The sequence below is a fragment of the Lycium ferocissimum genome, unplaced genomic scaffold, assembly GCF_029784015.1.
Source record: "Lycium ferocissimum isolate CSIRO_LF1 unplaced genomic scaffold, AGI_CSIRO_Lferr_CH_V1 ctg7148, whole genome shotgun sequence".
NCBI classification, from domain to species: domain Eukaryota; kingdom Viridiplantae; phylum Streptophyta; class Magnoliopsida; order Solanales; family Solanaceae; genus Lycium; species Lycium ferocissimum.
This window is the reverse complement of record NW_026726654.1, coordinates 7,081-29,986: the sequence shown is the minus strand read 5'-3', so window position 1 is coordinate 29,986 and position 22,906 is coordinate 7,081. Positions and strand designations below refer to the sequence as shown.

Here is a 22,906-nt window from a genome sequence, read left to right as displayed (position 1 = left end):
CGTGTCTTCTGTTTTTTGACTTTAGGAGACGCACTTCCTAATGCAAACCTCTAGTTGAGTTTTTAGTCGAGTCTTTAACCCCTAAGAGATGCACTTCTTAGTCAGGGTCTTTTAGTTTTTACATTTAGGAGACGCACTTCCTAATTTGATTCATTACTCTAGGAGACGCACTTCCTAGTTTGAGTTTTCAGATTCACTCCTGAGAGACGCACTTCCTAGTTAGTACATTTGATTTTACTTTCATAATTGAATTATTTTATAGTTTATAATTTTGCTAACACTCACCAAAAATTTCCTGGTGCAAACTGGGACAGAAAATTTTTGTTCGTGTTATTTGTTTTGATAATTTACAGGACCCGCCTGAAGAATGGGAAAGAAAGTCAGGACCTGCCTAGAGAATAGGAGCATGTTTAGATAGCATGATCCGTCAAGGCATCAGGAGCTCGCCAGGAGAATAGGGATAATTTTCAGTTTCAAGCTCAGGAGACCGCCTGAAGAACGGGGTGTACTTTCAGTTGGTTTCAAGTTCAGCCAGAAATGGCAGGAGCCCCGCCTGGAGAATAGGGATGATTTTAAATTTTAAATTCAGAAGCAAGCATGAAGATTCAAGTCAAGATTCAAGAGAAAGCTGCATAGATAGGGTTTTGTACATGTATTTTCTTTTTAACTTTTATTTTCATTTTTATGTAATAATAGGAGCCGCGGACCGGAACCTCGATAGGACCTCAATCGACTTTCCAACCCAATATGTTTTATCACCCATCTTACCTTTTGAACTACACGAACCTGATTCCCTTATAACCCGGGATATGTAGGATGCCCAAGACCAGGGCTCGGTCACATTTTGTTTCATTCCTTTCTCTTCCTTCAAATAATGGTCGGGCCCAAATTTGTCTCGTTGTCTACGTCTTTGTCTGAGAACGCTTCGCGTCCCCAACCAAAGAGGGACAGGCTGTAGACACGTGACTTTTGACCCTCCTCGGGGTGTTTCACCTTCTAATATCTAAATTTTCCTTTAAATATGGTTTGGACATTTTATTTGGTTTTATTTTTGTTTAGCAGTCTTATTTGAATATTCAAAAATCACAAAAATAGAGTCACGATTTAGATATATGTTTAGTTTCGTTTTATTTTTATTAGTACAAAAAGAAAAAAAAAATGTCCGAAAATGTGTTATCTATTTTTAGTTTAATTTCCAAGTTAAAAGTTTTAATAAATAAATATAGAGTAAGTACATATTTTAATCTTGCTATTTTAATTTAGTAGGAATAATGTATTTTATGTCCTCATTTGTTAATCATATGTTATTTCACGCATAGGAACAGATAAAAGGAAAGGGGTGGGGACCACTCAATTTTAAATACCTCACCTACACACACATGCCACATGCACCCTTTATAGATATATATTTTTTTTTAAAAGAACAAAAAAAAGCAAATTCCCTTTACATTATAAAAATCCATCTGCATCATTCCAAGGCCCATGGACCCAAAAACCTTTTCATCATTTTTCACACCCTATCTACATATTATAAATTGGACAAAACCCTAGAAAAGAGAGACCAACACACACGCCCGCAACACACACACACATACTACACTTACGGAACGGAAAGAAACAAGGGGAATTCATTCTTATTCACCATTATTTTAACCATGTAAACACCCTTTACCCCTTCGGAAAAACCATGTAAATACCATACCCGTCGCTTTATCTCAACCATAAAACCACCAACTTTAACCTTGAAACTTCATTGTTTTAGCTCCAAAATCACTCGACTACCCCGTTTGGGGTTTGAATGAGTTTGTTGTCTTCCCGTTTGAGGTCGCTGAGTCATGGGTTTCGGTCTTGAGAGGTCCGTCATTTTCTTTTGAAGTCACGGTTATGGCATTTTGAAACGTATTGAAAGAGCATTTTTGTTTATCCGAAGGTCCATTTTCTCTTCTTAATTCATTATCCTTTCATTCGGTTTAGATATCATTCTACTCGTTAAATTTTCTTAAACTGTTTTGGTGCTTTCCTCTTAAATTTTTCGATTAAATTTACACGGGGTTGCGTCGGGGATCGCCTCTTAGCCGTTTCTATTCGCCTTGGTGATGGATGAATTGACGCGACAAATACAAGGCGAGGTGCCTTGGTGTATGTTGTTCGCATATGGCATAGTCCTTGAAGACTCAATAACGGCGAGGTTAGCGATAGTGTTTTGGAGTCTAAAGGATTTAAATTGAGTAGGACCAAGACGAATACCAAAGTCGGTGGCGTACGCGTGAGGGGATGAGGAAGTGAGCTGGTACCCCCATTCAAAAGAAAGGTAGTTTCAAGTACCTTGGGTCTATTATACGGAAAGATGGGGATATCGACGACGATGTTTCACATCGTATTGGTGCGGGATGAAATGGAGACTCGCCTCCAGAGTGCTGTGTGATAAGAAAGTGCCTCTAAAACTTAAAGGCAAGTTCTACAAAGTGGTGGTTAGAACGACTTTATTGTACGGAGCAGAGTGTTGGCCAGTCAAGAAATGCCACATTCAGAAGATGAAAGTCGCAGAAATGCGAATGCTGCGGTGGATGTGTGGACACACTAGGAGAGATAGAATTAGAAATGAAGATATCCGAGACAAGGTGGGAGTGGCATCGGTGGAGGACAAGATGCGGGAAGCGAGGGTCGAGATGGTTTGGGCATGTGAAGAGGAGAGTGCGGAGGTGTGAGAGGTTGGTTATGAATGGTTTCGGGCAGGTAAAGGGAGGCCGAAGTTTGATTAGACAGATATGGCTCAGTATTGAGGACATGACCTTAGATAGGACAGAGGTTGTGGAGGACTCGATTAGGATAGAAGGCTTTACCCTTCACCATAGTAGTTGCGCTTTCGCTCATTTGTTTTATTACCTTTTTGGTTTATGCATCCGATTCTCGCTTATATTTGTTGGCCGTTGGTACTTTGATTATTTTATTTATCTATAGTAGTTAATTCTCATTCCCAGACCGTTCACCACTTTTCTCGCTGCTTCGTGTTATCATATGTTTTCGATATGTTGTCCTATCCGACCTTTGTCTTGTTTTCCTTTATCTTCCTCTCTTTCTCTTCTTCCGAAATGAAGCGTTTCAAATTTTCCCTCCCCGCATTAATTACACTGGGCTTGTTGTTGTTGTTGTTTGGTGCTTTCCTCATTTGTTGAATATTTGAGTTAATTTTCCATTGTTATGGTGAGTGGAACGTAGTCGTATTTTGCTTACTCTGTTTTGGGAGTGATTTAAACTCCAATTTGAGATTAGTTTGTGTTGGATATTGATTTGAATGTTTAAACAGTAAATGATATTAAATCGTATTTTTTATATATATGTTTATTCATGGGTTATGTGTAATTATCACGTTGTTTGAGTGTGCAGTGGATATCTTTAATGAATTTGCTCCCAATTCGTGAAAGCATGGTTACTGTTGATAATATGTTGCCTGATTCTGTCAACCAAAGATGATATTAAGGGAGTTAGTAATTATTAGAACTTAGTTGTAGGTTAAAGATTAGCACAAAATTGCTTTATCATTCTCTCCTTTTAATTCTTATCTTTCGGTTACAGTGATAAAATTAGGGGTAATGTCGTTTTCTTTATACTCTTCTCTGTTTGGATATTCTGCTTTGTTGTAATTAATGGAGGTCTTGTTAATTTAATTATTCGGTCGTATAGTTGCTCAATATATTTCTTAAACAAAAGAATCAGGCCAAGACTAACGGTTAAGGCCATATTAATTAATTACTAGTGTGAGTTGAGCGAGATGGGGTGCGAATTGTTTCAAACCCCGTTGTCAATTATAAAAAAGAGTGGTAAAACCAATTGTAAGGGAGCGAGATGGGTTGCGAACATGTTTCAAAGCCCGTTGTCGAAAGAGTGAAAATTAATAATAACCAAATAATAATAAGTCTCGGATTTTAGAGACAAATAATTGCCTTTAACGCTAGATGAGCTTTAGGCACGTTTCAAGACGTTTGTTTCGATTAAGAATGCGGTTACGAATCTTATTTCGAGACGTTTTTTTTTTTTTTTTAATAACTTAAGCATGCGGTTAGGCACCTTGGCCGAACTCGTTTTAATAATTAATTTTGTTTCGAATAAGAATGCAGTTATGCATCTTACTTTGAGACGCTTAAAAGATTCGGAATGCGGTTACGCATCCGAGTTAAAAAATAATAGAAGGGTTTAAAAATAAAAGTTCAATAAATAAAAATACGAGCAAATCAAGGCTCGGATACATAATATATCCAAAATTAATTTAAGTTAAGTATAAGTCAATAAAGCGACCGTGCTAGAACCACGGGACTCGGGGAATGCCTAACACCTTCTCCCCGGTCAACAGAATTCCTTACCTGGTCTTTTGTTTTCGCGGACCATAATAAAAGAGTCATTTCCTTTTGATTAAGGATTCATAAGGTGACTTGGAACACCAAAACTCAATTCCAAGTGGCGACTCCGTAATTAAAATAATCCCTTTTTCAAAATCGTCACTTTAAATGGAAAAACCCTTTAATAATAAAAACCTGAGTGCCTACGCGCGGAACCCAAAAAAAGGGGTGTGACAACAGCTAAGTCCATGTATCTGCTGCTGCAGAACGCACAACCCGATCCAATAGTCAATGTTGCGGTACGTCCAACCCGATCTCAGTTAGTGTTGCGGTGCGCAACCCGATCCCAACATATTCATATGAATGAGTGAATGCATGATAGTAATGCCAACAAGAATATATAACCAATGGTGCCACACATGGACAGAAATCTCACTCAAAATAACAATGTCATAATCCCTTCTTCCTTTTCAACAACTTCATTCATGATAAATGTGCCATCCAACACACAAGTACTCATTAAGCATCAATTCTCTAAAATCAATCACGGGGCTGCGAGCCAATATCTCACAATAAGTAACAACACAATGGAACACAATAAGGAAACAAGCCATAAGCCACAACAATATCAACCTAAGTCATCCATCCCAACTTCACACCCGAAGGTTAACATGAAATCTCCGACAGTGCTATCTCTACACATGTTTCGCTAGCCCGAATCTCACCCCAAAAGGTAACATGTCATTATTACCGTACCAGCAAGTATTTTAAGAGACAATTCAATACCACAATACAAACCTAATATAACCATCCCGACATCCGTGTCCGAAGACTAACGCATGCATTCTCCGTTTCATCTGACGCACGTATATGGAACTCTAATTGAAGTATACCAAAAAAGGGAAAGCCGCAACCTACCTCGAGGCCGAATAGGTGCCGCGAGCATCCCGTTGATCTTCAACTTCACACTTCCAAACTGGGACCCGTGACAGAGTGCCTTGGAATGTCAAAAAAACCCGAAAGAATAAGATTCAATGATCTGGGAATGTTATTCAGATTTACAAAGAAAAGATTGGAATTTATTCTCAACAAGAATTTCTACGTTTTCATGAGCTAAGAATCTGAGTTTTATTGCTAAATAAGTCTCCTAAGTCATAGAATATATACTTTCCTTCACGACCCAACCCCGTAATCTGACCATATAGCCGGGCACCCGTACACACCCATTAACCGAAAAGCAAGATACAAATAACTTATACATACGAGAAAAGTGAAGCGTCGCCCAAAAGTTGTCACATATATATATATATATATATATATATATATATATATATATATATATATATATATATATATATATATATATATATATATATATATATACGGATCGCGATGGCAACTTTCGTAGATGATACCGGCATAATGAGCAGGCGTCATAATATAAGGGACGTCCAAATCACGAATCACACATAGACACAACCGAACAAAAACTACCCACAACCCACACATACGTGTCTACAGACCTCTAAGAGTAATAACAGAATCATATGACGGGACAGGGCCCCGCCGTACCCCTGAATAGACATATACATACACATATATAACTAAGGTATCTGTACCCAAAATATAGGCTCCGGAACAAGTGAGCGCTCCAAAATAGTTGAATGGAAATCCTAAGCTGGCGGATCACCGAAAGGAATATCCGTACCTACGGGCGAAAACGCGGTTCGAAGAAAAAGGGGGTCGGTTCTCGCGTGATCGAGTATGCAAAGCATGAAATACGAAGAAAAGGGATCATAATCGGAACAAGAAGTACGAAAGTAAATGCAGATCCGAATACCAAAATGCTTACTTATTAAAACACAAATCATGCATAGGGCTCGGAATATGGTCGCCTCCCGTCATTAAAAAGCCATAACACATCATACTCCGGAAGATTTCATATCTCCGTAACACATCATAGCGCCATAACACATCATAACACCATAACACATCATAACACCGTAATATAATACGGTACAATATCCTCAATGAGGGACTCGGTGAACCATAACACATCATACTCCGAATATATCATAGTGCGCACGACGACATAACCGGCCCGGGACTCGGCGAAAGATATAACAACAGGATGCACGAGCAGAGTCGTGAGTAACCATATGCATAAAAATCATCATTTCAGACTCAACAGATAAGTAAGTAGTCGACGTTCGAGGGTTAAGACGATAATCATGCTAAGTCCTTTCTAATGTCGTTAGAACTAAACAAGGGAAAGTCTCGGGGACCACGGACAAGTATCAAACCAATCCGAGCCCGCCTGTGAAAGTTAGAGACATTATTCGTTATAGAATCTTCTCCGAACGTATCGAAGCGATCCGAGCTCGTCTATGAAAGTTAGAGACAATATTCAACATAAAACCCTTTAGGAACAAAACTTTTTATGCAACGTTTGAAATCCAATCATACAAAAGACATAAAGACAATGGCTCGACCATATTAAAAACGCTAATATCAAGAAGTGAATAAGAATCGTAGACATGCTCGGATCTTAAGAATAGGGTTACCCCGAGGCTCGTACCATAGCTTACTTACAACTAAGACATGCCAAAAGAAAGAAAGGGTAAGCTTTACATACCTCGTTAAGCTTTTCCTAAGCTAATCCGAACTTAAGTCTCGGCTTCTCAAGATCTACAACAACGTCGTTAGATACTAAACATTAGTCATAGGCACTTAGGAATCCAATCCCAAGCTAGCACTTTATTTTTCGGTAATTTGGAAGACGATTTCCCTATAAATTCAACAACCCCGAGAATTCAACTCGAAACAAATCTTCAACAACAATACCAACAACCATATTAACAACATCAACAATTAATTCAAAACGCATTCTAACGTTAGTAACTCTTTTCTACATAATTCGACAACATTCCATTTACATTCAAATCAACCACAACAATCAAGCCAACACCAACGCTCACATGTTCAAGTACTAATTTCAAACCATTCAAACAAGATTCAAGAACACTTCAAACAATTCGCACAATATTCAAAACAACCCAACCAACATAACTCCACCCGAAACCTCCCAAATTCAATAAGAACAACAATAACACATTTCTTTCTTCCAAATTCATGAACTACATCAACAATCCACACATTAACAACATCACTCTCATAAATTCAAGAAACTATATTAAAATCGCATTAGCTTCTAAAAATGTCTTTCCTCAAACGATTACAACTTCAACTTGAATCATTAAATCTTCATTCTTACCATAGAATCCACAACAACAACAACCAAAAATACTAAGTAAAATTTGTCCATCATGTCCTACCAAAAGATTATACGGCCAAGCACCAACACACCTAATTTCATGAATTTCATCCATTTCCACACACTACAACACGCATAAACCATCCATAACATATGAAAAAGAAGATTAAACCTTACCTTTTCCACTTAGTTCTTCGACTTGGCTAGGGTTGTGCCTTGCAAGAATGAATGGTTTGCTTGCTCCAACAACTACTCCACGTTAATAAGGACCTTCCAATTGGTTGAATTGCTAGAAGAAAATATTTTTTTGATCAATTTTCCATGGACTATATTCGATTTCCTTGGCCGAATGTCTAGTCTTTTGTTTTCTCCATGTTTCTCCAAGCTTCTAAGTGTGGAAAGATGACTAATTGACTTGCTTTGTCTTCACTTATCTACATATATGAATCATCCAAGCGTGCCACCCCACACATATGCATGTGCGGATCAATTAAATTTAGCCAAGCCATGGGCGGGAACCCACACCATGCCACCGCTCCGACTCATGCTATTTTCATGAAATAATAACTTTTCATAATTCACTTTTAACCCCAAATTTTCCTTAATATTCCATACCAAAAAAATTATAAGCAGCTTGTGCCCCAAAACAAAATCGGAGGTTAAAAGTCTCTACCTCGTATCCCGAAACAAGCACTTTTGTCCTTAACTTTTCACGTTCTTCTTAATGTCCCAACGTACAAAATACGGGATATAACACTTTCCTTCATAAAACTCCAATCTAGAGAATATAGTCAAAACCCATTTACAAAATAGAGGAAAAGCTCAGAAGCTAGAGGTGGGTTAATTCTTCTAATTTAAGAAATTAAAGGATCTTCCAAGAATGTCAGATTTTAAGCTTAGAGATTTCATTTTGATTATCTTAGACTTGAAAAGTGGAGAACCTCCACTTTTATTGGCTTGGAAGATGAACTCTTAATGAAATGGAACACATAGAGTGGAAGGAAGATAAAGCAAATGAGAGAGGTTACCTATTCCATGAAGCCATGAGATTTGCCTTCCAATTTCCCCAGGTGGCGGCTAAGATTTAGAGTTTTAGCAAAAATGGGGTCAAATCCCGAAATGGGGTTTAAATACTAGGACGAATTTGCGATATCCACTGTAGCGGGATGCATGACCACCACCGCGGCCACGTCATGGCGGATCAAGAGGCTGCTGTGGCAGTACTTAACACAAAGCGACATACCGCTATGGCAGTTTGGAAAGCAGTTGTGGCGGTAGCGCCATGGCTGTCTTCTAGCTGGTATAGCGCCTAACTGGGCCCAAGTGGTTACGATTTTTTAACCTTTCCAACATGGTTCCGGATCAATTTAATAGGACAATTTTTCGGCGTGATTACGCAACACTGATCAAAAGACGTCTTGGGACGCGAAACTTGAGAAAATCACGGTAACGGCCAAACGAGTCATTACAGAGGCTGTTTTTGATAGACCCTCGACTCAAGAAAAGGCATTTCAAAGAAAGTTAGATAAGAATTAACAAATAGTAAAGGAGTCATCACAAAATAAAATAAAAAGCATAACAAAGCATAATGTATAAAAGAAACTGTTACGGCAGAGAAAAAAAAAAGACAGAAGTAAAGAAGTATGGCAAAATACAATATAAAGCATGGCAAAGCAATCTGTAAAAAAGGACAATATCATAACTACCCGAAAATCATACAATAATCGAAGTACCTGAATCATGGATAATAACATAAATCTAAGAGCAAGAGACTTCCAGAATAGTACTACAACTACAAGTATGTACAGGTGAAGCGTGACAACGCTCAACTACCTACTAGCCTTATATCCTAATCCGTGTCCTCCATACCCTCCTATCTAAGGCCATGTCCTTAGTGAGCTGAAACTGCGCCATGTCCTGTCTAATCACCTCTCCCTAATACTTCTTCGGCCTACCTCTACTCCTCCTGAAACCATCCAAAGCCAACCTCTCACACCTCCGCATTGGGGCATTCATACATCTCCTCTTTACATGCCTGAAGCATTTCAGCCGCGCTTCCCTCATTTTATGCATGGTCATTGATGGAATAACTAATAAACGTATAATTAGTACATGTAATTGGACCGTACATAACTAATTCCTGCATTAATAACACATGGATAACTCTAATCGACTATCAACCAACCCCTAAGTGCTAAAAGTCGACGTGCAAATACATACCATGTACTATTGGCTTGGTGTAAATTTTGAGTGCGGATAATTTTTTGTCAATTTTGGCTAATTAATAACACTACTGTGTAGTTTTACGAGGACGAGGAAGTATCAAAATTAAAGAAAAGGCCCAAAATAGTTCCTTTTTCCTTGGGATGGGACTCAAAGTTATTCTTATTCTTTCATATGGAGCACTAATAGTTCTTCGTGTTTGGAGTATTGATGCATTTTCTGTCCTCTTCCAAACTACCATCTATTTTTCAGTGTTGGTTGTATCCATAGTTTAGTTCACTCGCCCGTCTTGTTGTTAAGTAGAAACAATAATCCTACGTGAGAGATAGTGAGACGAAGAATGTTCCTTGTTTGTTTAGTCTAAACATTATCATAGCTAAATCAAGAACGTACTCGCTTTTTGAAAATTTGTCAGTATTTTCCAGATATTTATTGTGTCAAAAAAAACAGTACAGAACTCTCGCAAGTATTATGAAAAACAAGTTTCAAATTTCAATACATGAAGAACGAATAATTAAAGATAATGTAACCAGATAAGATCGATTCTACCATTTCGGACCAGAGCGGGACGTGTACATAAATTAACATAGTAAACGGGCTATTTGTAGCCCTAATCTTTAACAAAAATTATAAATTAGTGCTCCTCCGATCATGAGTCACTTTGAATTCTTCTCATCCGAAAGAACACATAAATGCCAATCGATTACTCTTCTCTTCTTGCCTTTTTCCATTCCATGTAAAGAAAACAAGTTTATAATATGTTTCCTTTCTGTAAATTATATATCAGTTTATTGTAGACGAATGACATTGCAAGGATTTTGTCTTGAAAAAGAAATTGCGTACTGTTGCACTTGAAATATGAGGTAATCAACCTCTCGACGTCAAAAAAAAAAAAAGTCAAAAATTTGAGAAAGGATCAAAAGTGCACCAATATTATAAACATAAAGGACGAATAGTGAACTAACCAATATTATAAACATAAAGGACGATTAGTGAACTAACCAATCTTATAAACATAAAGGACGATTAGTGAACTAACCAATATTCTATTATATATAAGTGTGATGAAGGGACCAACACAGTTGTGACAGCTTATACTAAAAGCTTTAGAAATTATACACGCAATGAATGCTTGTACTAAAAGCTATATAACTTGTACATTTTAACCAACTACTTGTTTATTTCACGTGGACATATGTCACAGTACTTAATATTTATCTCTTCTCATGTATAGACATATGCACTTATTTATTTCCTCCGTGCACTTTTACTTGTTCACTTTTGACTTTTCACGTTCTTTAAGAATTAGTAAATCTCACGTGAACATATGTTATAGTACTGAATATTTATTTTCTTCTCATGTATACACATATGCACTTCAATTTTAATTCTCCGACACATATTTATTTCTCCGTGCACTTTTACTTGTTCACTTTTGACTTTTCACGTTCTTACTGAATATCTATTTTCTTCTCATATATACATGTATGTACTTCAATTTTAATTCTCCGATATATTTATTTCCTCCGTGCACTTTTACTTGTTTACTTTTGACTTTTCATGTTCTTTAAAAATTAATAAATGAAGTACTCCCTCAGTCTCATATTACTTGACCACATTACTATATTTGACTTTTCACATTCTTTAAGAATTAATAAATGAAGTACTTCCTTCGTCCCATATTACTTGGCCACATTACTAAAAATATATTTTTATTTTTGTATTCTATATTTTTTTATTATATATAAACGCCCAAGGTGGACGAACACCGCAACAATAAGTTGTACAAAAAGCAACTGAAATTGTACTCTAAGCAACTGAAATCGTACTCTAAGCAGGGACTAACATGTGTACATTTTAGAAGTTGAACATTAATTCTACCTGTTGTATATTTACTTTTTAAGTCCCCACGGGTCCGCAGTGTCTTAATTGTCCTTTCCGCAGTGTCTTAATTGTCCTTTCATTTCTTTTATTTGGCATATACTCCCTCTCCGTCTCAATTTAAGTGTCTACGTTTTGGTAGATACTAGTTTAAGAAATAAAGATAGACTTTCAAATCTTGGGTTCTAAACTAAAAATGTGTCTAATATAATAAAATATCATTTGAATCTTGTGATTATAAACTTGACATGTAGGATATTTGAATTCTCAACTTACTAAATATAAAAAGAGGCGGACATAATCAAAATAAGATAATTTATTTATTTATTTAACAACAAATGCCCAAGGTGGACAAACACATCAACAATAAATTGTACAAAAAACAACTGAAATTGTACTGTAAGCCGGAACTAACATGTCTACATTTCAGAAGTTTAACATTAATACTATCTCTTGTGTGTTTACTTTTTAAGTCCCCACGTATCCGCAGTGTCTCAATTGTCCTTTCATTTCCTTCATTTGACATATACTCCCTTTGACTCAATTTAAGTGTTTACGTTTGACTAGACACGGAGTTTAAGAAATAAAGATAGATTTTTGCATCTTGTGGTTCTAAAATATCCTTTGAATCTTGTGATTATAAACTTGACATGTAGGATATTTGAATTATCAACTTATTAAATATAAAAAGAGGCGGACATAACCAAAATAAGATAAATTTTAACAATAATATAGAAATATATAAAAATAAGAGAAAAGAAAAAAAAATATAAGACTCACTAAAGAAAATCGCAATATCCTATATATAAAATATAAAAACCATAAATATTAATTAAATTATAGAATAAATTAATCATATATATATATATATATATATATATATTATAGTTATAAACATAAAGGACGATTAGTGAACTACGTAAAAGAACAAAGATGACTTTAAATTTAAACTCAAAGATAAGGGACTATTTAAAGTTTTTTTCTCACCTAAATTATGTAAAACCGTATAGGATGACCCGAAAGAATTTGAAAACCGCACATTTGGACCAAATAAACCACCTCGAATACGTTATCTGAGAAAAAAAGCCCTAAAAGTGGTGCACTCATCGCCAAAATTCTCTGATTTTAGGTAATTATTTAACAGATATATCAATATTATATATAGTCTTTGAGTTGTTTCATAAAATTGGTTTGAATTTCTATCATGATGTATGAGCTCCTCATCTTATGAATGGACTGACGTATTGCTTCAATTTCTAGTAAATTAACACTCTGTTTTGATGGTCGTATTGTATTGTACTGTATTAATGAATTTGGATAGACTGTATGTTTGTTGTGGTTTAAAAGCATTTTTATTGTTTGGTTTTACTGTACGGTACTGTATAATAACATGTAAGTTTATTAAAATATCATTAACCTTTAATTACAAATTAGTTTATATATATTAATGAAACTAAGGTAAAGGATAAAATAGGAACTTTAAAAAATAAGTAGGGGTGGTTGGGGGTGTTGGAGGGGGGTGGTTGTGGGGTGGGGGTAGGGGGTGGTGAGGGGTAGTGGGTGGTGGTGGGTGGTGGCCGGGGGCTGGTGGAGAGGTGGGTTGTTGTTGGATGGGTGGGTTTGGGTGTGATGGAGTGGGCAAATGAAATAAGTAACCACGCAAAAATCACTAAATCCGTGGTTATAAAAATTGGGCTTTTTTATGGTTATATAATCACAGAATTGCAACGGGTTTACAACACCGCATAACATAATTTTAGATCAATGAAACAAACATGGTCTAATAGAAAACAATACATTAATAAACCACGGTAAACAACCATCCAATTAGGGTGTACGGGGTAGTTTGGTAAGGTGTGTAACAATAATACTGAATTGAGTGTATTAGTACTGCTGGGATTAGTTATGTTGCATTATTTTTTATCGACTATTTGGTTTGTCCTATTAAATGAATAAGGTTTATTAGAATAAGAATAGTACTGAATATTGTATATTAGTACAAGAATAGTGTTGATATTGTTCATGCCATGGTTTACTATGTATAAGTATAGTACTGAATAGGGTGTATAACTGATACAGGTAATAGTTATGCATAGGTTGAAAATACTATCAAACAAGGTATTAAATAATACCAAAGTTAATACCAGTATTATTTTCTCTAATACCTCCTGCCAAACGACCCCTAAGGGTGGTATGCTGTTGCTCGAACTCTTAAAAAATGCAGCGGGGAACTGTGTGTCAGATCCTCCAAAAGTAGTCCATTTCTTGGATTATCCGACACGGGTGTAGGTGGTATGTTTTGCTCTCGGTTTAATATTGTGGTCCAAGAAGAATCTTGATTAAAAAAAAGTGATATCTTGCCCTTGTAATACCTCTCTGCATAAAAAAACTTATTAGAGGATGACTCCAAAAGAATCTTGTATACAACAGTTTGGTGCCGTTTGGTTCACAGATTATTATGCAGGGATTGTATTACAGAGATTGTTATGCGATGATTAACATACTGATTGTTATCTGCTTAAACCTTTCTGAATAAGTAGGTTTATTATAGCAGCAGTAGATGAGCTTTAGTTCTCCTCCTATAACTGGATTCATTCTGCTGCTGGGGTGTCTGTACTGTACTCTCTACATTTGTACATGCTAATCTTTTATCATGATTTGTTAATAAAGTAGTAAGAAACAAAAGAGTGAGCTTTTGAATAGGTTAGAATCTTATGAACGGATTCCGGTACAGGTACTCTCTTGCTCAGAGTCGTTCGAGCTTTTACTAGGGTAGTGCATGAATCTTCACCTGTTGTGCATCAACGCATCAACTACGCCTTTACTGACTTCATTACCTGATTCAGTATATGGGTTTGTGGACACTTCTCGAGGGTTGCCTACTTATTGCAAATGCTCTTGCTATATTAAATGAAGACCGGTTTCTTAGTCCTCGAGGATGGAGCTTTGAGGAATATTCTGGGGTCAAGAGAAATTCCTTCAGAGGGCAGATTCTTGGACTTATTTACGCAGCGCAGTATCTAAGAGTTCTTCTCATACTCCTTAACACCTTATTTATCGTTATAAAGCTGGTGTCCGGATGATGATGCAAAGGTGAGTGCTGTGGACCCTTTTTGCCCAATAACAATCTTTCTAGGTGAATTCACACTTTTCGAATAAATATTCATATAGCCAACCTCAACTTGTTTGAGATTTGAGGCGTAGATTTTGTTGTTGATCATTTATCTGACAATGTCCAACTACAGTGGGCGAAAAGTGAGTCTTCAAATCTTGTCGGTTGCAATATTCTGTTCCATTTATCTTTTTTGTTCTATTGCTGGTTTTGGCAGAAAGTAGGGGCAGTCTACTGCACTAAGTTTAACTCTGGTAAAATAGGCCACGTGCATTTGACAACTTAGATGATCTCGGTCTCTGAAGCCAGGGGCACAAGGGTGTTCAATTATATTGTATATACAAGGTCAAAGTTATATCTTATGTATATATTATGGATATTTAATCCCCTTGACTTTTTCGTTTGTTTTACTTTTTTATATTTTGAATCCGTCACTGTCTGAATCGATATATGTTTTTTGGTTGGGGTCGGAAGTGCTACTTCAATGCAGTTAAACCATATGCCTTGCCCTTTTGACTTGTAGTTGTAGCTTGTCCCATGTTTGAATTGATATGTTGACATTAACGGTCTAATTCACCACATGGAGTGCTATGCTATCAAATGGTGTGGTTTTAGATAATATGAAGAAAAAAGATCAGGAGAACATTTTGCCCATATCCAGGATAAAAGGAAAAATAATGAGAAACTCTGACTAGGTAAGTTTGACATCAAAGTAGGTAAAAGGTACTCCTTCTGTCCAATTTATGTGACACACTTTTCTTTTTAGTTTCTACCGGAAAGAATGTCACATTTTATGTGTAAAAACAATTTAACTCTAAAATTTTCATTTTACCCTTAATGAGATGATTTATAGCCAAACAAGTGTCTTAAGACTTGTTTGAGATCATAAGTTTCAAAAAGTCGGTCTTTTCGTTCTTAAAACTCCGTTTGCAGTTAAACAGTACCACTCAAATTGTTCATCAATTTGTCGTGAGATGCCATATGATTGTTGAATCATGCTTTCTCTAATGATGATCGCAGATACTTAAAAGGTTGTAGATGGAGAGATACTCCAAGGACTACAAGCAGCTGTTTTGTTGAACAGATGGCAATCCGGTACAAATGGTGTTCTTTCAATTGTTCATTTTTTTGTTGATTAGGAATTTAGTTCATTTGACCATTATGACAAAATGTTGTAAAAGTAAGCCCTTGACATATCAGATAATTTCGTAGCGAATGAAATAGCACGCCTTTTTTTTCTTGTAGCATTTTCTGAATACAGTTTTACGGTGAAACATGGTCAATGATGATTTATATAGTCGACTCCATGTTGTTTAGGAAGCATAGTTGTTGATGTTGCTGTCTGATCGTTTTGCTGATAGTCATGGCTGCATTGTTAACATACTTGTATTTGCAATTTGATTATTAGATATTGAAATGGCCGCTCCTTATTTACCTGAGTTTATATTTGTCTAGAATTGGACCCTCCAAAAATGTCACCGTGCCTGTGTGGGGTCCTCCAAAAATTCATAGCTTTTGGAGGAACTGGCGCACGTGTGGCCGTATTTTTGAAGAGTCCGAACATGGTGAAGATCTGCAACATGTTTTACTTGAAGTTCTTTTAAACTGGAATTATGCAAACATAATGTTGTTGCAAAACTTTTGAATGTGAGAGCAAGACAACTCTTGAAGTTGGAGGTATGCCGAACAATAGTCTTGTTGTAGAAAAGTTGAAACTTTCAAATTATGCACAAATATTACTCCCGAAAGGGAACCTTGGAGTAATCGTAAAGTTGACTTCCTGTGACCTATAGATGACGGGTTCGAGCAGTGAAATTAGTCATTCTTATTTGTGTCAGAATAGGCTGTCTATATCTAATCTTTGAGGTGTGGATGTTCCTCGGACTTTGCGTGAACGCGGGATACTTCGTGCACCAGTAATACTTTCAGTGTCCTAAGTGGAATGATGGATTTCAAATATTATTTTTCGGTGCGAATCTTGTCATGGTTTAATCAATTCTTTTTCGAAATAAAAAAAAATTATATGTCTGGAAATTACATGAAAGTAATTATAACATACTATGTTTTTATTTTTTATAATTGGAAAGCTAAGAAATGATTCAAAATTCGTAATAATTGATGTATGGACAGAACATTAGGATTTAGGAGTGGTATAATATTCATAAAATTGTATGAGCGTATCTGTCAATTTGAAACTCAAAACGAGTAGGAAGCTAAGAAGTGCCAATTACATTACAGATAGTAAAATTTGTGACATCAAACACGCTATCACAAATCATTACGCACCGAGTATTAGACTGTAAGGACACTATTTTCTTTTGACTTCGACTTTCTTTTTTGGACATTATTAACATGAGTCTAAGGAATTTCAGTGACAATCAGAGGTTGTGGTGGGATGAAGATCCCTCCATCTTTTTAGAGGTCCTGGGCAGGGGCGGACCCAACATGTAGGGTGGGGGACACGTGCCCCTCCTAACTTCGAAAAAACATATATATATATATATATATACACCTTGAAAAACTATGATATATTTTAAAAGGATCCCTCAAGCATAATTGCAAAAATAGTTCAGTTGGTAGGAGTGCCCCTGAGTGCTCACTGTTCACCAATCGAGATCAAATCTACGCTCCAACATAATTTTTTTTCGCCTATATACTTGTATTTTCGCATTTGCTACGCTATTAGTGATCGGTCCGACACGGTATTATGCCTCGGTAGTCATTAAAAATTTTGTTGCCGTGTATGTTAAGATAATGGTGGCCCAACCGTCTTAAAATCCTGGGTCCACCTCTGGTCCTGGGTCAGAGTCGAATTTATCCCAAAGCAAGACTTCTCGATGTATCCAAATAATCGACAACAAAGGGAATACTGAATAACGAGTGAAAAAATCAAAAAAGGTAATTAGTTTCAGTAGCTCAACTCATCCCAACTCCTGCTAACCTATTTTTTCTGGAACTCCCTAAGTTTCAAACTCGGATCTTTGGGTGAACTATTTTATAAATATCTCGAAATATTAGTACAAGGGGATTAAACCTTATCATACTAATCCAATTAGCCTCACTCTTCCTACCAGCAACTTGCTCAATATTTTTTAGCGATTGTCAATGTTACGGTTCGCTTTTACGCGGGTTAAAGCATAAAAGTTACTACGAGGTTGTTGGTGCTCTAATTGGATTTTAGCATTTTTTAGAGTCGCCACCTAATTTATTAAAGGAAAACTAGAAAAATTGGATAAAATATTTTTCAAGTAAGAGAGAAATCTTTTTGGTACCGAAGTTCGAGGTAAAGGTTCTGATGATCCCCTAGGGAAGGTTTTACGCACCCTAGTATTAAAGATCCGTAGAATATGGTTGACCTACGAGCTTCAATGTGTGATTAATGTATTAGTTGTTTAAAAGTGTTTAGTTTTTCGCAAAAAGGTCATTCATTTGTATCATAAAACTTGAGGAAAAATTTGGCAAAAAATCTCCTTGAAAAAGGGGGGGTTTTGGGGTTTGAAAATCCGCATAACTGTTCAACTCACTCTATTGCCGGTCTAGGACACACCACGGATTTCTCCCGAGTAGAGTCACTACTATTCTAGTCCTAATAAAATGAATTTAGTTCTACGAGTTTTATTATACATCTATATAAAAAATATGGAGTATATCTCCGATTTTTATACATATATATATATGGATAAAGAAAATTATAAGTTATTAGTCTAAGTCCAGTTACAACATTAAAGCTCATATAAGTCAATTTATATTCCAATCCAAATCCATCTCAACTCAAACTTTGGCCGAACAGGTTTTCCTTATTTTTTTTCGGTCCAACAAATTATGGGCTTCCATGTCCAAAGTAATCCATTTCCAGATCCAGAATCAATCCTTTTAAAAATGTCCAAGTCTAGAAATTGATCCTTGATGTTGCAAAAATGTGATTTTATAAATCAACTTGTTCCCACTCAGTTCAGTTTTAAAGAAGAAAAGGAATGTTACACGGTTTGTTGTTTTTACCATGGGCTTATTGCCCAAGAAAACTTGTAACTAGTTATTTTTTGGAGAAATCACTTTTTTTTTTTTTTTTTTTTGCATTGATCCAGCTTTAAACTCCATTTCTATCATACACTAACCGTGGCACTATACCAATTTTAAATTCAATTTCAAGCAAAGTTGATCATTATCCGAGTTTGAAAATAGTTTGGCGACTTCCTAAAAATACTATGTGTTTTTCCTAAGTTCTAGCATGCACAAGGGTTTCATTATTTACAAATTCGATACATATACAATATATATACATGCCAGGTTTATAAGAAATAGATGAGAGAAGAAAGTAATTTTTTTTAATCGATAGGCCAACCCAAGCCCATCAGTGCCATTTTCACCCATGGCTGAGCCTTTAATACATATTAGCTTCCCTTTCCATTATTACACGGACTTGATCAAAGATAGTGATGTTGAGCCTTAGGCCCAACAGGTTTCAATGCAAAAGAGCAGTCCAAATAGCCCACGATGTTTCACGTGCTAACACAAAAGGGGAAAAACAAGTTGAGGGTTAGAAAGTATCCAAACTATCTTATGAGACTAAGAAGAAATTTAAAGAATAAGTAAAACATTAAAGTATACATGGGCACACAAATACGCATACATAGTCCATATATATTCTTTACAAATTTCAGATAAACAACGAGTACAGTTTCCTCAAAGCCCAAAAAGAACAGATATGACTAAGCCCAAACAGGTCAAGCACCGAAACTAAGTGATATTAAAATCAGAGCAGGCCCGCAAAGTTAATTCTAAAAGGAAGAGGGGGGGGGGGGAGATTTGGCCCAAACTTAGCATAAACAAAAATGTTTTAGAATTCGTTCAAAGAGTATACAAAATGTACTTCCTTGTATACACTATGATGTATACAAGTCATATTATTCTATATACACCTAGTGCAGTGCTTATATTAGCAACACACAAGGGAAAAAGATATAGGATTTTTGTGGAAATCAACTCAGTAAGGTCAACACTTCAAACACACAATCTTTAACCACATATTTCTACACTTTTAAAATGAAAACTTTAAGATTTTACAAGACTACTTCTGCAAATTTGAATGGCCTAAGTGTATTAATCCTCTCATTTATCCTAGAGGGTCCCATAGCATATGATTTCATATAGCGGAACCCCAAAGAACCAAAATGGAAAGAGATTCGACTGAGTTTGACTAGAAACTTTAAGTCTTGTCCCCCCTTTTGATCCTGGGTAAGTCACACCTATAATCCCACATAATTAAGTGAAGACCTCTGGTTAATGACTTCCTAATCCCATTCCATTTACTCAAGTATAACAGATTCTGACTATGTATAAGCTAAGTGTTGGCATCTTAAAACAAACAGGTTTCCACAAGCTCAAACTTAAGTAAAAGGGAGCACAGACTTTTTAGACATACCACTCATGAAAAAGCAAAACAAAGCAAACGCCATTTTTACTTTCGATACGGACCCGCTTCAAAGATATCTTAGCAGCCCACATAAGATAATCTAAAGTGTTTGTTACTATATAGAGTAACAAATACAGTCAAGAAGTACACAATAGAGGCTTTGTTGGATGAATTGTGGACTTGTAATTACTCAAGTGAAACATATATGGCATTTCTAAAATAGTGTTGCAACCCTTCAGCTAGTGATATAGTTTAGCTAAGTACATAGACCAAACCATAACTAACCACAAATATGAGTCAGCAGACTTATAAGAGGCAAAATGTGCCAAACAACTTTTTAAAATCAACTAAGTGTATACCCATGATTAACAAAGATCATGAACCAAACAAACTAAACCAGTTTCAAGGGGAATAGACATGATCAGTAGTGTAGATTAGTGGACCTTAGAACACAGGTAAGCATTCTCATGTATGGCCAACAACCACAAGTCTTAATCCTAAACAAGCAAGTGAACAACCTTCACATATTAACAGAAACCAATGGTAAGTACTTAGGCATGATTAGCAAACTATACATCAACTAATTTAAACAAGTAAGCACTTTGACATGATCAAATAGAGGTTCCAGATTCTAAATCTTACTTGAACAAATAGGTTAATACAAGCTATGAACAACCAGTCTAGTTTAAACACATAAGCATGATTAATAAGCCATTGATCTACACTAACAAAAACTAAGTACCATGATTAACAAACAAACAGTCTTAGAACTAATACTAGAGACAAAATTAAACTAAAAATTAACTAACTACGGAAAAATGAACTCACATAATAACAAATTTAAAAATATAAATACTAAAAATTAACTAAAAGAAAGGGGATTACCTTTTTTTGGTGCAACCCCGATCGAGATTTGAACTTGGAGATCCTTTTTTGCTCCTCAAACTACAACTCAACCACACAACAAAGAAAAAACAAATATTTAAAATTTAACTTAACTTGAAAACTGAAGTTTCAAAGCAAATTTTGCCAAAACTTAAAAGAAATCGAGTTTTGAGTGAATATATATATACATATGTATATCCCATTCCTATAGCTTCATCCCCTCCTCACTAATCTCCTTTCCTATTGCTAGTCTTAGTGATGAGATTGAGTTGAGATATGGTCCAGTAACCTTCTCTCATGCACAATTCCTCAAAATCAATTAGTCTTCATAGATTCAAGGCATTCAGGGTTTAGTACTAGTGATAAGAGCGTAGTGGTATGTGTGGGTTAGTGCATGTCAGGGGTTTGAAAAAAACCCTGATAAATAAGTGAAATAATGTGGGATGAGCTAATAATTCATCGAGTTTTGAATTGTGTGTCAGGAGAGTTTCTTGGTTATCGAAAAAGAGTCAAGGATGCTATCGGTAACATCCACTAACATGAGCAAAAAATTTTTGTCCCTTTTTATGTATGCTAGTTTTGGTCACGTGTATCCCGTTTCATTTTAGTACACAATTTTGAATAACCATAAACTATCAAATAGTTAATTAGTCACATGATCTATAATTATGCCAATTTTGATTTATGAAGTATTAACATATTGTGCGATTATTTTCACATTGTGTGTGCTTCCATGAAGATTTATTTCTGCTGATTAATTTTATTTCTTTCCATTAGTTTTATGAGCTAGCACCTACTTGCCTCCAGAGGTTCGGCGGGCTAGAGCCGATAAATTCTTGAATCTTAGGCAAGGAAGTATGAGTGCTTTAGAGTATAGTCTCCGCTTCAATTCTTTGGCTAGGTATGCTCCGGCCATGGTAGCGGATATGGGTGGTCGAGTGCACCGATATCCCTCACCCCAACCCATAAATCATCGTCTTCTTCATCAAATCCCTCACCCCCACAGGCCGCCGTTTGCCCACCTCCATCCGCCCTCCCCCCCCAAAACAATTATTCCCTCGTTCAAGTTCAGTTAAATGAGAACCAAAAAATTTGTCTCAAGGTCAGATTTAGGCAGCATCCCTACGGATCCATTTGGTTCTAGACCAACTACTGAAATTCGAGAATTCAAATTCACCTTGAGACAAATCCTATTAAGAAATTTGCACTTGTTGACCCCAAGTTATCAGAAAAAGCAAAAAAGAGATGAGAGATGTACCATGTTTGGACAGTGTTTGGTGAGAGAAAGGCAAAACATTAAATGTATTGCTCGATCTGGTCACATCAGACCTGGTAAAGGCATGGTATGCCTGTAAACTTGCCGGAAATGGCAAAAATGACGTAAGAGAGGGTCCATCGCCTAACGGCGGCGCTAGGGTTTTCTAATAGCTGCGAGGCAAATGATCAAAATGGTTTGTTTGGGTGAAACCTTTGGCTTATATATTGTAAGCCAATTGGGCCAAGTTTGGCCCTATTTAGGGTTGGGCTCCGCCAACTGAAAGGAAAAAAAAGGGGGAGACCCAATGTATACATATGTATACACGAGATACATATGTGCATATGTATACACATGTGTATATCTGTGTATACATATTTATGCCAAGGGAGATCAAAATGCGCAATTTTAACAATTAGCCATATTTTAAAACTGTCATTTAATTGACATTTCAAAAATAGCTTCATTGAATCTAACTAATCAATTAAAACCCACTTTTGCGGAATGTGACCTAATTGAATTAAAT

The 22,906-nt window shown here is 36.2% G+C and overlaps 1 protein-coding gene and 1 long non-coding RNA gene across 3 annotated transcripts; one reads left to right on the top strand and one right to left on the bottom strand.

The window, feature by feature from the left end:
* The first annotated feature begins 12,695 nt into the window (after positions 1–12,695).
* On the top strand, positions 12,696–16,071 carry LOC132045588 (uncharacterized). Of its 2 annotated transcripts, none has more exons than XM_059436174.1 (3): positions 12,696–12,844; positions 14,450–14,808; positions 15,848–16,071. In XM_059436174.1, the coding sequence occupies exon 2, from the start codon at positions 14,565–14,567 to the stop codon at positions 14,796–14,798; it is 234 nt and encodes a 77-aa protein (XP_059292157.1). In that variant the 5' UTR covers positions 12,696–12,844; positions 14,450–14,564; the 3' UTR covers positions 14,799–14,808; positions 15,848–16,071. The 2 variants fall into 2 exon arrangements, with proteins under 2 accessions (XP_059292157.1, XP_059292158.1); XM_059436175.1 differs by having other exon boundaries at positions 12,706–12,844; positions 14,562–14,808.
* Positions 16,072–18,952: 2,881 nt separating this feature from the next.
* Positions 18,953–22,512, bottom strand: LOC132045589 (uncharacterized). The gene is made up of 3 exons (XR_009412470.1): positions 22,384–22,512; positions 21,126–21,185; positions 18,953–19,333 (listed from the first exon to the last, which is right to left on the bottom strand). It is a non-coding gene; the product is annotated as an uncharacterized LOC132045589 (long non-coding RNA).
* Positions 22,513–22,906: the final 394 nt, after the last annotated feature.